The following is a 13,646-nucleotide window of genomic DNA, read 5'->3' as shown; positions in this document are numbered from 1 at the left end:
TTGTGCCAGTAAAATGGCAATGACAGTTAACAGGATAAACGACAAGAAACTGTGAAATGGTTCTTTTGTATTGTTTGTGAGATATTTTCTTCTTATGTGGCCATATCAGACAGTCAAGCCGACAGAAGGCCCAGAGGGTGACAGATAAAAAAAGACAGCGTACAGTCACTACTCCTCTCTTCCTCCCCACCCACTCTTTTACTCTTAACGTATGTGGAGTTGTGAGCTGAAGTGAGAGGGAGCGGCATAGCAGGTGTGAGAATCAAAAACTGTCAAACACACAAACACGCATATCCACACAGAGTGAGAAAGAGGGTGGAGAATGAAATAAATTCTCACAGAGAGATAAACACGAGAGTGAGGCAGCTGAGTGAGAGTGAGAGAAAGAGAGTGATTGTGAGATACTGAAACACAAGCACAGTGAGACAGAGGGACGATTCAAGAGAGAGAGTGAGGAGACTGAAGAGGGATTGTTATCTCGGAAAGAATTGGAGTTAGAGGCAAAAAAAAGAGGGACCATGCTGAGGAGGAAGAGGAGCGTGTCCTTCGGTGGATTTGGATGGTACGTGGCTCATATGGAACAACATCAGCTGTCAGTTGTGTGGAAATGTCTGACAGATGCCCTGTGTGTGTGTGTGTGTGTGTGTGTGTGTGTGTGTGTGTGTGTGTGTGTGTGTGTGTGTGTGTGTGTACGAACGAGAGGGTCCATGATCTGCTTGCTTGTGTTTATTTTATGGTTGTCAGCATGCTGTTTTTTAATCTTCATTCATTCGTAGTATTAAATTATGCCTTTACATTGATTTGTGTGGGTCATTTACAGTTAAGAATATGAGAATATTTATATAAAAGTACAAAAAAAAATACAGCGCAAATATAGGGCAGGTGATATCAAGAGTAGTGTGGCTCTGTTTCTTGCTTTTTGTGGCATTGAGTATGAGGCATGTAAATGTGTCATCAGAGGACATCTATTCATCTAGTACTGCCTGTGACAAACCTGTTGTGTAGGAATTCTCACTCAAGCATTGCTCAATCAGATATATCAGTATTTCTAACTTCTCAAAAGTTAATATGCTCTGACAGTTTCAACAGGGACCTATTAGTCTGAAATCTGACCTATATTCAACATACTGTATATACAAATGATGTTTCAGATAGTACCACAGTGGAGTGTGATGGTGCATATCTTAAAGTGAGAAGTAAATATATTTTCTTTGAATGCTGAATTAAGGCATCGACATTGCATTTATTACTGGCAACTGTCCTTTTCTTATTGGCTGTTTGCTCTTCTCTTTCATTCGAGGTGACAGACTTTGACTGTTCTCTGTGACTATTTCTGCCAAATACAATCTGTTTCCCACTTTGCTTTCTTTGTATCCCTGTATCTTTTTCACATGCACTCGGTTACCTTTTATTTCCCAAGAATACTCTCTCTTGACCACATTGAAAGTCTTGTTGGAAATTTTTTTTAATTGAAGTTCAGCAGGTTATGGGCTCAATTTACCCTATGTGCTATGACAGCAAACTCCCTAATTCAGAATTTCTCAAAGACCCACTGAGCTGCCAGATAATTTATATGATGCTCTGACTGAGAACATGCTGAATATTTTCAATAATTTTAAATATTTTAAAGAGGTTATAGCCATATTAGAGTGAACATTAACATGATTCCACAGTGGCAGCCAGCTTGAGTGCTCTGCTTCTCAAATTTTCTTTCTGTTTCCCTCTACTGTGTGGCTTTATGATTTTGATTTGCATCAGTATGGATGTTTATCATTAAATGTTGCTATATGTTTTTGTGCCTGTATGTAACCACAGTAGGAACTGCTGAATATAGAGGTAACGTTATGAGGGGTCAGAGGGGGTGAATGCTTTTATTTATGATGCGGCTGAAACAGTTTCAGCTTTGAGACTTTTATAGCTTATTGCACTCTCTTGTTTTTTGGGCTTTTTATTTTCTTCTGTACTCCTCTATATCAGGCCATCTCTTCCTGACATTACACTTTTCAAGGCTATTTTAACAGTTTTAAATGCCATTTGGCCATTTTTGTGATTTGTTATGTGCAGTGAAGTGTGACAACCTGTAGAAGCTGCCTGAAAGTTGAACTACAAGAGTTACAAGAGACTTAGGTGTGGGTCTTCGACTTATGCTAAGATTAGGTTTAGTTTAAGTCTTTATGTTTAGCCTTAGCATTAGGATAGGGGTTAGGTTTTTGGCTTAGTGTTAGGCTGAGGTGTAGGTCTAGGTTCAGAATTAGGTGTAGACTTGGCGTTAAGCAGAGGGTCAAGTTTAGGTTTAGCATCAGGCCAAGGGTCAGGTTTAGGCCTATCATTAGGCCGAGGGTCAGGTTTAGGCCTAGCATTAAGCCAAGGGTGATGTTCAATCTTATAATTGATCCTTAAGGTCAGGTTTAGGCATAGCATTTGTCCAAGGGTCAGTTTTAGCCTTAGCGTTTGGCAAAGGGTTAGATTTAGACTTTTGTTAGGATGAGGGTTAGGTGTATGCTTTGTGTTAAGCTACAGGTTGGGTTTGGTTTAGAGTTTGGCTAAGGATTTGGCCTTTTTAGGTTTTAGAATTTGCATTAGTCTGAGAGCTAAATTTGGGCTTTTGTGATAGGTTCATGGTCAAGTTTAGGCTTAGCTTTAGGCCCAGGGTTGAATTTAGTCTAAACATTAGGCTGAGAGTTAGGTTTAGGCTTTGCATTAATCTGAGGATTTGGTTTTCCTTAGTGTAAGGTTTATGGTCATATTTAGGCTAAGGATTAGTCCAAGGGTCAAATTTAGCCTTAACGTTAGGCTAAGAGTTAGGTTATCACTTTGCATTAACCTGAGGATTTAACTTAGTGTTAGGCTGAGGGTCAATTTTGGGCTAGGAAAGAAGCCAATATTCAAATTTAGTTTTAGTGTTAGGCTGAGAGTTAGGTTTAGCCTTAGTGTTATGATAGGGGTTAGGTTTAGGCTTTTTGTTAGGCTGAGGGTTAGGGTTAGGTTTAGCCTTAGCGTTATGATAGGGGTTAGATTTAGGCTTTTTGTAAGGCTGAGGATTAGGTTTGGGTGTAGCATTAAGATGAGGATTATATTTAATCGTAGCATAAGTCTGAGGGCTAAATTTAGGCTTTGTGTTAGTTTCAGGGTTAAGTTTAAGTTTAGCATTAGCCCAAGGATCAATTTTAGCCTTAACAATCTGAGAGTTAGGTTTATGTTTTAAATTAATCAGATGATTTGATTTTTCTTAGCGTAAGGCTCAGGGTAATATTTAGACTAAGCATTAGGCCAGGGGTCAAACTCAGCCTTAACATTAGGCTGAGAGTTAGGTTTAGGCTTTGCATTAACCTAAGGATAAGGTTTTGTCTTTGTTTTAGGCTGAGGGTCAAGTTTAAGATTTGCTTTTGGCATGTGCTTGGGCTTCGTCATTTGTTAATTTAATTGAGATATTGCACACTTATGCAGTTAATTTGTGTTTGTATATTCATCAATATTTGGTACACCAGCAACAGCTGTCTATTCATAATTTGATAGTCAGATTGGTACAATATCAGCTGTCCATAATTAATATACTGGAGTTATTCACTAGTGCTGTTTTACATGAGGACTGTATTAGCTTTTTGCTGTGGGAAATTTTGTCACATGTGCACACACACACACACACACACACACACACACACACAAAAGCCCACACCCTTCCTCTCTCAGAATTACCCACATCCACACCACACCCAGTCACCATCACACCGCACATTTGATAGTGACACGGCTAGTCACCTCAAACAAACAGTCGCACACACACACACACACACACACACACACACACACACACACACACACACACACACACACACACACACACACACACACACACAAACAAAGCATAAGAGGTGTTGACCTTTTACTGTGTGAAGTCATGTGTAAGTGTAATATATTTACATCACATTTGAATGGTTAATGCTACATGTTTTATTTTAGGGATATGGTTAGTGTCTGTTGGGTTAGTGACTGACTTTTTGGTCTATAGTAATTAGAATTTACTGTATAAGAAACATACCTCTATAGTATGTCCTCATTTAGATAGCTAAGTAAAGTGTATGTGTGTGTGAGACACAAAAATGTGTGAAACATCAAAAACATGGTGAATAAAAATAAATGGCCACACCCTTACACACAGCCTGATTCAACCCATTTGTGTGTGTGCTATGTTTTGTTGTGATATTGTGGGAGTTAGTGCTGGTGGTTAGTGACCTTTCCTGCATGTCAGCATTAATCAGGCATTAAACCCACCAAGCTACAACAACAACGAAATCATACAGGGATGATACCTTTCAGAAATGCCCTTTTTAACCCTTGTTATTCCTTGGCTAGACATATCAGTTGATCTTTAAAGACCCAAGCAAATTACAGCCATCTAGGTTTGTTCCTTGATCTTAAATGCTTTCTTGTCTTTTCTCTTCAAATGCAGGGTTGACAAGGCTACCATTAGTGCACTAAGAGCTCGGTGAGTACTGTCTGCAACGCCAGCCCCCTCTCTCCTCTCTTACAAAACCTGACACTTTATATTCTCTTCTCTGTGTGTTTAATGAAAAGACTTAAAATATTTGTTGCTTGGATGAAAACTGCATCACTGAATTAAATATAGCAGAAAAGATTAAGTACTTTTTACATTAAATAAGTTAAAGCATGAACTTAGAAATATTAAGTAAATTCTACATTTGTACTCAATTCATGCATGTAAAAATGAATGTTCTACCTTATAAGTAAATGTTATTAATGATTGTTTGCCATCTTTACAATGTGTCATGTATTTATCGTTGAAAATGTTTCCTATTTATTCACTAATGTGAGTGAATTTCACAGGTAAATAATATTAGTACATTTTACCTAAATTTTCAAACCTGGTGTTCCCAACATGCACTGGCTTGAATAATTAATGAGCTTGCATGGTTTCACTATTTGTAAGTTTATTCCAATTTTTTTATTGTTGGTTTTGTTGTTATATTTGGTATCTTCTTGTTTTGTGAAGTCAAAAGTTAATTTTCTATTCACTACGAATATATTAAAGTTTGTTTTGGTCCGATTTAGAATTCAGGTTAACCCATTTGTTTTGCAAGCTGACCCACTTATTTAATGAGTCAGCTTGGGTTAAAATGCCATTTATTACAACAAAAATTTGTGAATACCTATGTTAACTACATGGATAACACTTTACAATAAGGTTGCATTTATTAACATTAATTAACACTTAAATACTTTTACAGCATTTACTAATATTGGTTAGTGTTAATTTCTACTTATGCTACTTCATTTTTTACATTAAAACTGTACAAGTTAACAGTAAGTTAAAAGGATTGTTGTTTGTTAGTTAATTATACCTAATGCATTTACTAATTTTAAATGACGTATGGTTGAGTGAGTACGATATTAATTCACATGTTAATAGAGCTGTTTTGTCATGACCTAAATTTGTAGGCAAGCCTGGAATGCTAATTTCCAATGGGTTTTTTAATTTGTGAGTAAAATAAGGTCTATGGTTAACATAAATTGAAGAGACTTTCACGTTTTGTACTACAACATAAATTACACACAGTCCTACCTCAAACATTACTTTTGAAGCTATTTGTTTAAAAAACATACACTGCAAATAGGTTGCTACTTGAGCACCTCAACAGCTATCCAATTCTTCAAGCACGTACAATCACATACTTGAGGTTGTTATAGTTCTCTTGTTTAATCCTCTCATCTCGCCCAATTTCCCAATCTATACTTCACCTATTTATAATCCATCTGCCCGTTCACAGTATTTAGCCTATTCATGGGCATGCGTGCAACTCCAGCATTATAATTGTCAAACATAAAATCGCCACATACACACGCACACACACATACAGGGCTTTTAGAACCTGAAAGGCCGTGATGAAGTGGATTGGTTAAGTGTTCAGAGCATCAGAGTGGAAAGGAGTGTCTGCTCGGGTCTTGTGTATTAGTGCATAGCCCTGAATAGGGTCGTGACTACAGATCATACACATGGAAATGATCCACTGTTTGCTGCTGCTGGCTGATATTGGTCCTCACAAGGCACGTTCATGGTTCAGTTTGAGGTGAATTAATGAAAGGTGAAGATCATTAATATTTTCATTGTGTTTTTGTATTTGTTTGAATGCCTGAAGAAAGGACACTATAAAGCATGTGTCTATTTATAGAAATCCCACTGGCAAGGTGAAAACTAGGGACCTTTAATGACTGTAGACCATATGATCTACTATGTGGTATATATAATATAATGAATTAGCAATTCCTAATGGGCACACATATATATATATAATGAAGAATGGCATGAATAACTACAACTGCAACAATATTGTTATTATACTGTTCTACCACAATCTGATGCAAAGGTTTATGCAATGATGTAACCAAATATATTCGAAATTGAGTGGACCAAATGTAAAATTTTATGAATCGGTCATTAAAAAACTTTTAACACCTTCTTCTTACTTTTTTAACAAAAAAGTAGTGTAATGCATTACATTTAAAATTCTTGTAATCACATTACAGTTACTGACTTTCAATTAATTTAATTACTTTTATGTACATTATAGGGTTATACTAATTTCCAATATATCATTATGTAGAATACATGAACGATGGCCCTGTAACAAGTCATTGTGAAGGAGAAATGCTCCTGCATGACTCATGTGTAACAGTGAACAAGAAAGAAATTAAGATATTATTTTGAATTTGTTAAGCAAAAAGTGTTTTAGAAAGTAACTTAAAAGTAAATTAATTAGTAATGTGATTACTTTTTCAATTAAGTAATTAGAAAAGTAATCTGATTATAATTTTAGAGAAATTAGTCATTTGCTGTGGATTACTATTTTTAGGTAACTTACTCAACACTGGTTATTGGTTAATACATTTTGGGTTTACCTATAAATAGCACCTGTAACAGTGCCCACCAATCTGGCAGGCAGGGGTGGAAAGAGTACTGAAAAATAATGCTCAAGTAAAAGTACTGTTATTTCTTAAAAATGTAGTTTGAGTAGAGTAAAAGTGCCTGTCCTAAAAACTACTCAAGTAATAGTAAAAGTGTAGCTCATTTAAAAGTACTCACGAGTGGATTAAGTACCGAGTTGGAAATCTATGCCCCTTTATAATAAAAACTCTATGCTGCCATTTAAAAATGTGGCACACATACCGTAATTTACATTCCCTTTTATGGCTGTTTACCAGAAAGAATAAAAAATACAGGTATTTTATAGGTGTTTGTGACTGACAACCTTTAATATACATCACTTATGATACTGTAAACAGTAAATTAATCTAATTTTTACAAAAAAATATATAAAAGGGCGACATGATTACAGAAATGAAAAGATCAAAGTTATTTTCAATTTCATAAAGTATTAAACAATTACATTAAAATCAGTTTATGTGCAGAGTTTACATTTCCCTTAATGCCGACTGAGATGGGCATGTTTAAAACAATGCCAGGAATGCAAAAATAAACAGTGTCACTTGGCACAATAGAGGGGGTAGAGCAGTGGTTTGGAACAGGGGCCACATTGGGCTTTAAACGAATTATTCACACAACAATTTAAATTCTCTCTTTATTTAGTCACCCTTATGCCATCTCGGATATGTATGACCTTCTTTCATCAGCAGAGCAAAAAAAAAAAGATTTTTAGAAGAATTTCTCAGCTCTTTTGGTCCATATTAAAACTTGCCATATCCATGGCAAGTGAATGGGTGCCAAAATTTTGAAGCTCCAAAAATCACATTATTCAGCATAAAAGTAGCCTAATCCATGTGACTCCAGTTGTTAAATCCATGTCTTCTGAAGAGATATGATGGGTTGGGTGAGAAACAGATCAATATTTAATAAACATTTTGCTATAAATTCTCCTCCCTGCTCATTCAAACTCCACTTTAACTTTCAATTTCTTCTTCTTTTGTTTTTGGTTCTTCATGCATATCGCCATCTACAATACTGGGCAATTTCTAGCAAAAATGGACTTAAATCTGTTTCTTACCCACACCTACCAAATTACTTCTGAAGACATGGATTTAAGCACTGGAGTCACATGTATTAGGCTACTTTTATGCTGCCTTTATGTGCTTTTTGGATTGTCAAAATTTTGAGAGCTGAAAAATTCTTCTAAAAATCCTAATTTGTGTTTTGAAGAAAGAAAGTCATATACAGATGACATTAGGGTGAGTAAATGATGAAAGAATTTTCATTTCTGAGTGAACCATTTCTTTAAGTAGCACACGAGGGGCCACATTGTCCTCCTTTTGAGATACAATGTTCCACGTTAATTTAGTTCTTGTATCTTTTAAGCCCAGAAATAGTTGTGTTCCCTTACGACTTCAGTCCACTTGACATTGTGTTACTAACGCATATGGGGAGTGCCTTCACAACTGACCTATTTGAACCCTCTCTACAATAACGCCAATATTCTAATATTGGCTATGGTGTCTGAGCCCCAACTGTTTTTGGCGTGAAACTGACCACTCGTTTCGGCGCGAACTGACCACTATAAAACAGGTGCACACACACCATATCCTCAGAATTTCTTCCTTCAAGACAGCGATTACCTCTTGTCTCGAAGCCCTCTACCTTCGCCGTCGATTCACACCAGTCAGCGGACGGAATCTTCACAGCAGAGAAGAATCTCCGCTCCCCTGCAGTGCTCCGGCGAACATCACTCCGCCTCGCCGCTTGACGCTTCGCTGGTGAACGGACCTCAGCATCCTGATTCTCCGCAGCGCATCGGCAGGTGTAGAGTATCCTTTTAAGCAAATACTTGTGTTATAAATATAAATGATATAAGTTATATAAATATAAATCTATATTTATATTTATATATCTAGAAGAGCCACTTACGTGTTCGCTTCTTTTTCAAGATGTCGTTCCGTAAGTGTTCCTTGTGCGAGAGACACATCCCGCCGTCAGACAAGCATGAGAGCTGCATTTTCTGTCTGGGCCGCGCCCACGCAGAGGCGGCTCTCATGGAGACAGACTGCCCTCACTGTGAGGACATGAGTCTCAAGTCAGCTCGCTCACGAATCAGCCCTCATTCTGAGGGACGATTCAGCCTCTCAGCGCCTCCCACCAGCCTCTTCTGTGATTCCCGAGGGTTCACACAAGGGGCACGGCGGGGCCCGCAAGGTCAAGCAGGAGAGAACTAGAGGTAGATTTCGTGCCGGCACGCCCCACGAGCCCCTCAATCTCCACGAAGCGCATATTTCCCCATACGCTATGTGCGAGACGAGCTCCGGCCCTCTGAAGGAGCGTGCGGCCTCGTCTCGTTTGGTGGATCTGACGCTGGGGATGATAAGGATGATAATGACGATGTCATGTCTCTCGCTGTATCAGGCGACTGGTCAATGGATGATGCTACCGCCCCTCCCCCCAGCGAGGGCGAGGATCGTGTGCGCACCACTGACAGGGAGATGCTTCGCGTCCTTGCAAGGGCGGTCGAAGAACTCAATCTCGAGTGGTCTCCCCCAGAGGTACCTGGACAGTCTCGCCTTGATGAGTGGTTCTTGCAGTCCGGACGCCGTCAAGCGGCCGCACCCCGCAGAACTGCCCTGTTCTTCCCTGAGGTGCACAGCGAACTATCTAAGTCCTGGCGCGCCCCTCTCAGCGCACACGCGCAGTGACTACGTTCTCTCGAACGTGGACCAGGGTGAAAAGAACGGCTATGCTCAACTACCCCCAGTGGAGGAGGCGGTAGCAGCACATCTCTGTCCAACGAGTAGCAGGGCATGGAAATCACGCCCCATTCATCCTTCTAAGCCGTGTAGGCAGACGTCCACACTGGCGGGGAAAGCCTACTCAGCGGCAGGACAAGCTGGATCAGCACTCCATGTAATGGCAGTGCTTCAGGTATTCCAAGTGAAGCTCCTTAGACAAATGGACGAGCAAGGCTTTGATGCGGAGACTTTTAAAGAGCTCCGGGCCGCTACAGACTTGGCGCTGCGTGCCACGAAAGTCACGGCGCAGGCCATCGGGAAGTCCATGGGTAACCTGGTAGTTCTGGAAAGGCATGTATGGCTGACACTCACGGAGATGAGTGACAGAGAGAAGATATCTCTATTGGCTGCCCCAGTGTCTCCAGCCGGCCTCTTTGGAGACGCAGTGAGTACGTTTGCTGAGCGCTACGTCACGACTCAGCAGCAGTCACAAGCCATAAGGCACTTCATGCCCAAACGGAGCATAGCGCAGACGGCTCGCCCCCGCTCTGTCTCAAGTCAGCTAAAATCACACCTCATAGGTCAGCGCCCGGCTAAAAGACCCATGCCCGCTAACTCAGCGCCTGCACCGGCCCCCGCCGAGCCACCAGTGAGGCCACGCAAGCCTTGGCCCAAACGGAAGCAGCCGTATCAGCGCCCACCTCGCGCCGATGGGAGGAACTCCCCAGTGCAGCGGAAGCGCTCCTGACGGGCGCAACGCTTTGAAGAGTAAAATGGAGCCCGTCGTTCCCTCCGGTGCTCCGAAGAAGGCTTGATTGGAGACACAGAACACTGTTCCCCAACTCCCCACTGCTGTTCGTCGGGAGAGGAATATTGCTGTTCACAATGTTTTAAAAAATGTTGTTTCTGTGTCATATGCAATAAAAAATGCAATAAAGAATACAGCACTCGTTGCAAATGCACGAGATGCTCATACATTCTCAAAAAAGAGCCCTTTTCCGCTTCAAAGCACACACATTATGCACAACCGCTTCCCTGTGGTAAGCGACGCATTATATCATACGGTGAGCAAACCAAAGTGCCCTCTGTCCCATTACACGGACGCGTGGCGAGCCCTAACGGGCATTTCAGAATGGGTGCAAAAAACGATCGAACATGGCTATACGATCCAATTTGCTCGCCGGCCGCCGATGGCGTTCTGTCTTCCACGGTTTCGTCCGAAGACGCGCCAGTGTTACGAGCCGAAATACACAATCTAATCGTGAAAAACGCGATAGAGATTGTGCCAAATTGTCAAGCACAAAAAGGGTTTTACAGCCGTTATTTTCTTGTCCCAAAGAGAGACGGCGGACTTCGGCCAATCCTGGATCTGAGACATTTAACTGAGACACTGAGACACTTATAAAGCGTCTTTATAATCATTCAAAATGATTACTCAGAAACGAATTCTATCGCATATACGCCCACACGATTGGTTTGCGTCGATAGATCTGAAGGATGCGTACTTCCATATCCAAATTCCATATCCACCACAGGATGTTTTTGAGATTCGCGTTCGAGGGAACAGCGTATCAATTCAAAGTCCTGCCCTTCGGACTGTCTTTGGCTCCTCGCACATTTACGAAGTGCATCGATGCGGTGCTCTCCCCTCTGAGACTGAGCGGCGTACCCATATTGAACTACCTCGACGATTGGCTGTTACTAGCACAATCAGAGGCTCTGTTATGCCAACACAGAGACTTACTGCTTCCCAGCCGAAATATCTCCTTTTTGGGAGTCCGCCTCGACTCCACGAGCGGGCGCGCGCACCTCACGAGCGAGCGCGTTCAGGCCATTCTACAGTGTCTGTCTCAGTTCAAACTGGGGAGATCACTTCCTCTGAAGCTGTTTCAGAAAGCATTGGGATTTATGGCGGCGGCATCGGCCGTCATCCCATTAGGTCTCTTACACATGAGACCACTTCAGTGCTGGCTGAAGCGCCGTGTGCCACAACATGTTTGGCGCCAAGGGCGCATGCGTCTCACTATATCCCGCCGCTGTATAGCTGCATTGGTACAATAGACAGCTCCTGCATTTTACCAGCGAGGTGTGGCGCTGGGGCAAATTATCAGGCGGAAAGTAGTGACAACAGACGCTTCCAACACAGGTTGGGGGGCGGTGTGCGATGGGCGCCCGACTTTCGGCACCTGGACAGGTCCGAGGAGGGCGTGGCATATCAACTGCCTAGAACTATCGGCTGTGATTCTAGCCTTGAAGGCTTTTCAGTCAGAAATAGCGAACTGTCATGTCCTGGTTCGCTCAGACAACATGACAGTTGTGGCATATATAAACCGCCTAGGTGGAATTCATTCACCGCCACTGCTGAGACTGACACGGCACCTCCTCCTATGGAGCGAGCATCATCTCCTCTCCCTGCGTGCGACATATGTCCCAGGCTGCCTGAATTACGGCGCGGACCTACTGTCACGCCAAGGGGTGATACCGGGCGATTGGAGACTTCATCCTCAGACGGTGTTGAGGATTTGGGAAATATTCGGCAAAGCAGAAATCGACCTATTTGCCTCAGTGGAGAATACTCACTGTCCCCTTTGGTATTCGAAGTCCCAAGCCCCGCTGGGAACGGATGCAATGGCACATAAATGGCCGGTGAAATGCAAATACGCGTTTCCTCCGATATGCCTAATCCACTCTGTCATATGCAAAGTCCGGGAGGAAAAGGAAACGGTTCTATTAGTTGCACCGAGATGGCCCAACCAGCCATGGTTTCCGGAAATGATAGAGATGCTGTACAGCTCGCCATGGGAAATACCGCTGAGGAGGGATCTCCTCTCTCAGGCGCACGGCACAATCTGGCATCCCCAGCCCCAGCTGTGGAACCTGCATGTGTGGCCACTGAAAGGGACGCACTACACGCGCCAGAACTGACGCGTTCAGTCATGAACACCATTTTACAAGCCAGAGCACCGTCCACAAGACGCCTCTATGCACTAAAATGGAAGGTTTTCACTGACTGGTGTCTCTCACGTAGTAAGGACCCAGTAAACTGCCCCATACATGAAATTCTAATATTTCTTCAAGAGCGATTATTTATTTATTTAAATTTTATTTGACAGGGACAATGCAAACAAACATAGTGTCAAAACCAAGCATGTCACTAATGTGTTGCACATAAAGTTTATAGCTATAGCTAATTTTCAACTCCTGTCCCTGGAAGGGCTTTTATACACAATAAAATGTACATGATTAACTACTAAATAAAAAAATAAATAAATAAATAAAAATAAAATAAAATAATAATAATAATAATAATATAAACATACATACATATCATGTACAACTTTTATAATAATAATTAAAAATGAGTACACTTTTGGTTTATTTTTAACCAGATTAGACGCTGGACTCACCCCGTCAACGCTCAAAGTGTATGTGGCAACTATAGCTGTGTATCACGCACATGAAGCCGGCGCCTCTATAGGCAAGCATGATTTAATCATAAAGTTCCTAAAAGGAGCAAGACGATTAAACCCGCCTCGGCCAGCTACAATCCCGACTTGGGACCTAACTTTAGTCCTAAAAGCTCTCGCAGGGCCCCCTTTCGAGCCTTTGGACTCTGTTGATTTGCGCATGCTTTCCGTTAAAACCACACTACTGCTGGCTCTGGCCTCAGTAAAACGGGTCGGTGACCTACATGCTTTATCAGTTGACAGTTCTTGTCCGGAGTTTGGCCCTGGCCTTTCAAGAGCCACTGTCAAACCCAGGAAAGGCTATGTACCCAAGGTTCTGACCACACCCTTCAAAGCGCAAGTGGTTCACCTCCAGGCATTCTTCCCTCCCCCATTTAATTCGGATGAGGAACAATCATTACATTTGTTATGCCCTGTGCGGGTGCTACATACGTACGTTGAGCGTACTTGCCAGTTCAGACTGTCTGATCAGCTCTTTATATGCTATGGAGGACG

At 41.7% G+C, this 13,646-nt stretch overlaps 1 protein-coding gene across 3 annotated transcripts in view; it reads left to right on the top strand.

Moving 5' to 3' along the window:
• Positions 1-293: 293 nt before the first annotated feature.
• LOC127628056 (rap1 GTPase-activating protein 2-like) overlaps positions 294-13,646 on the top strand; it is a 66,350-nt gene continuing 52,997 nt past the window's right edge. For all 3 annotated transcript variants that reach the window (XM_052104719.1, XM_052104718.1, XM_052104717.1), the window contains exons 1-2: positions 294-562; positions 4,451-4,486. In XM_052104719.1, the coding sequence (XP_051960679.1) occupies positions 519-562; positions 4,451-4,486 (80 nt within the window). In that variant the 5' untranslated portion in view covers positions 294-518. The remainder of the gene's footprint in view (positions 563-4,450; positions 4,487-13,646) is intronic.

Source organism: Xyrauchen texanus, chromosome 34 (assembly GCF_025860055.1).
Source record: "Xyrauchen texanus isolate HMW12.3.18 chromosome 34, RBS_HiC_50CHRs, whole genome shotgun sequence".
Lineage (NCBI taxonomy): Eukaryota > Metazoa > Chordata > Actinopteri > Cypriniformes > Catostomidae > Xyrauchen > Xyrauchen texanus.
This window is presented reverse-complemented; position numbering and strand designations above follow the sequence as displayed.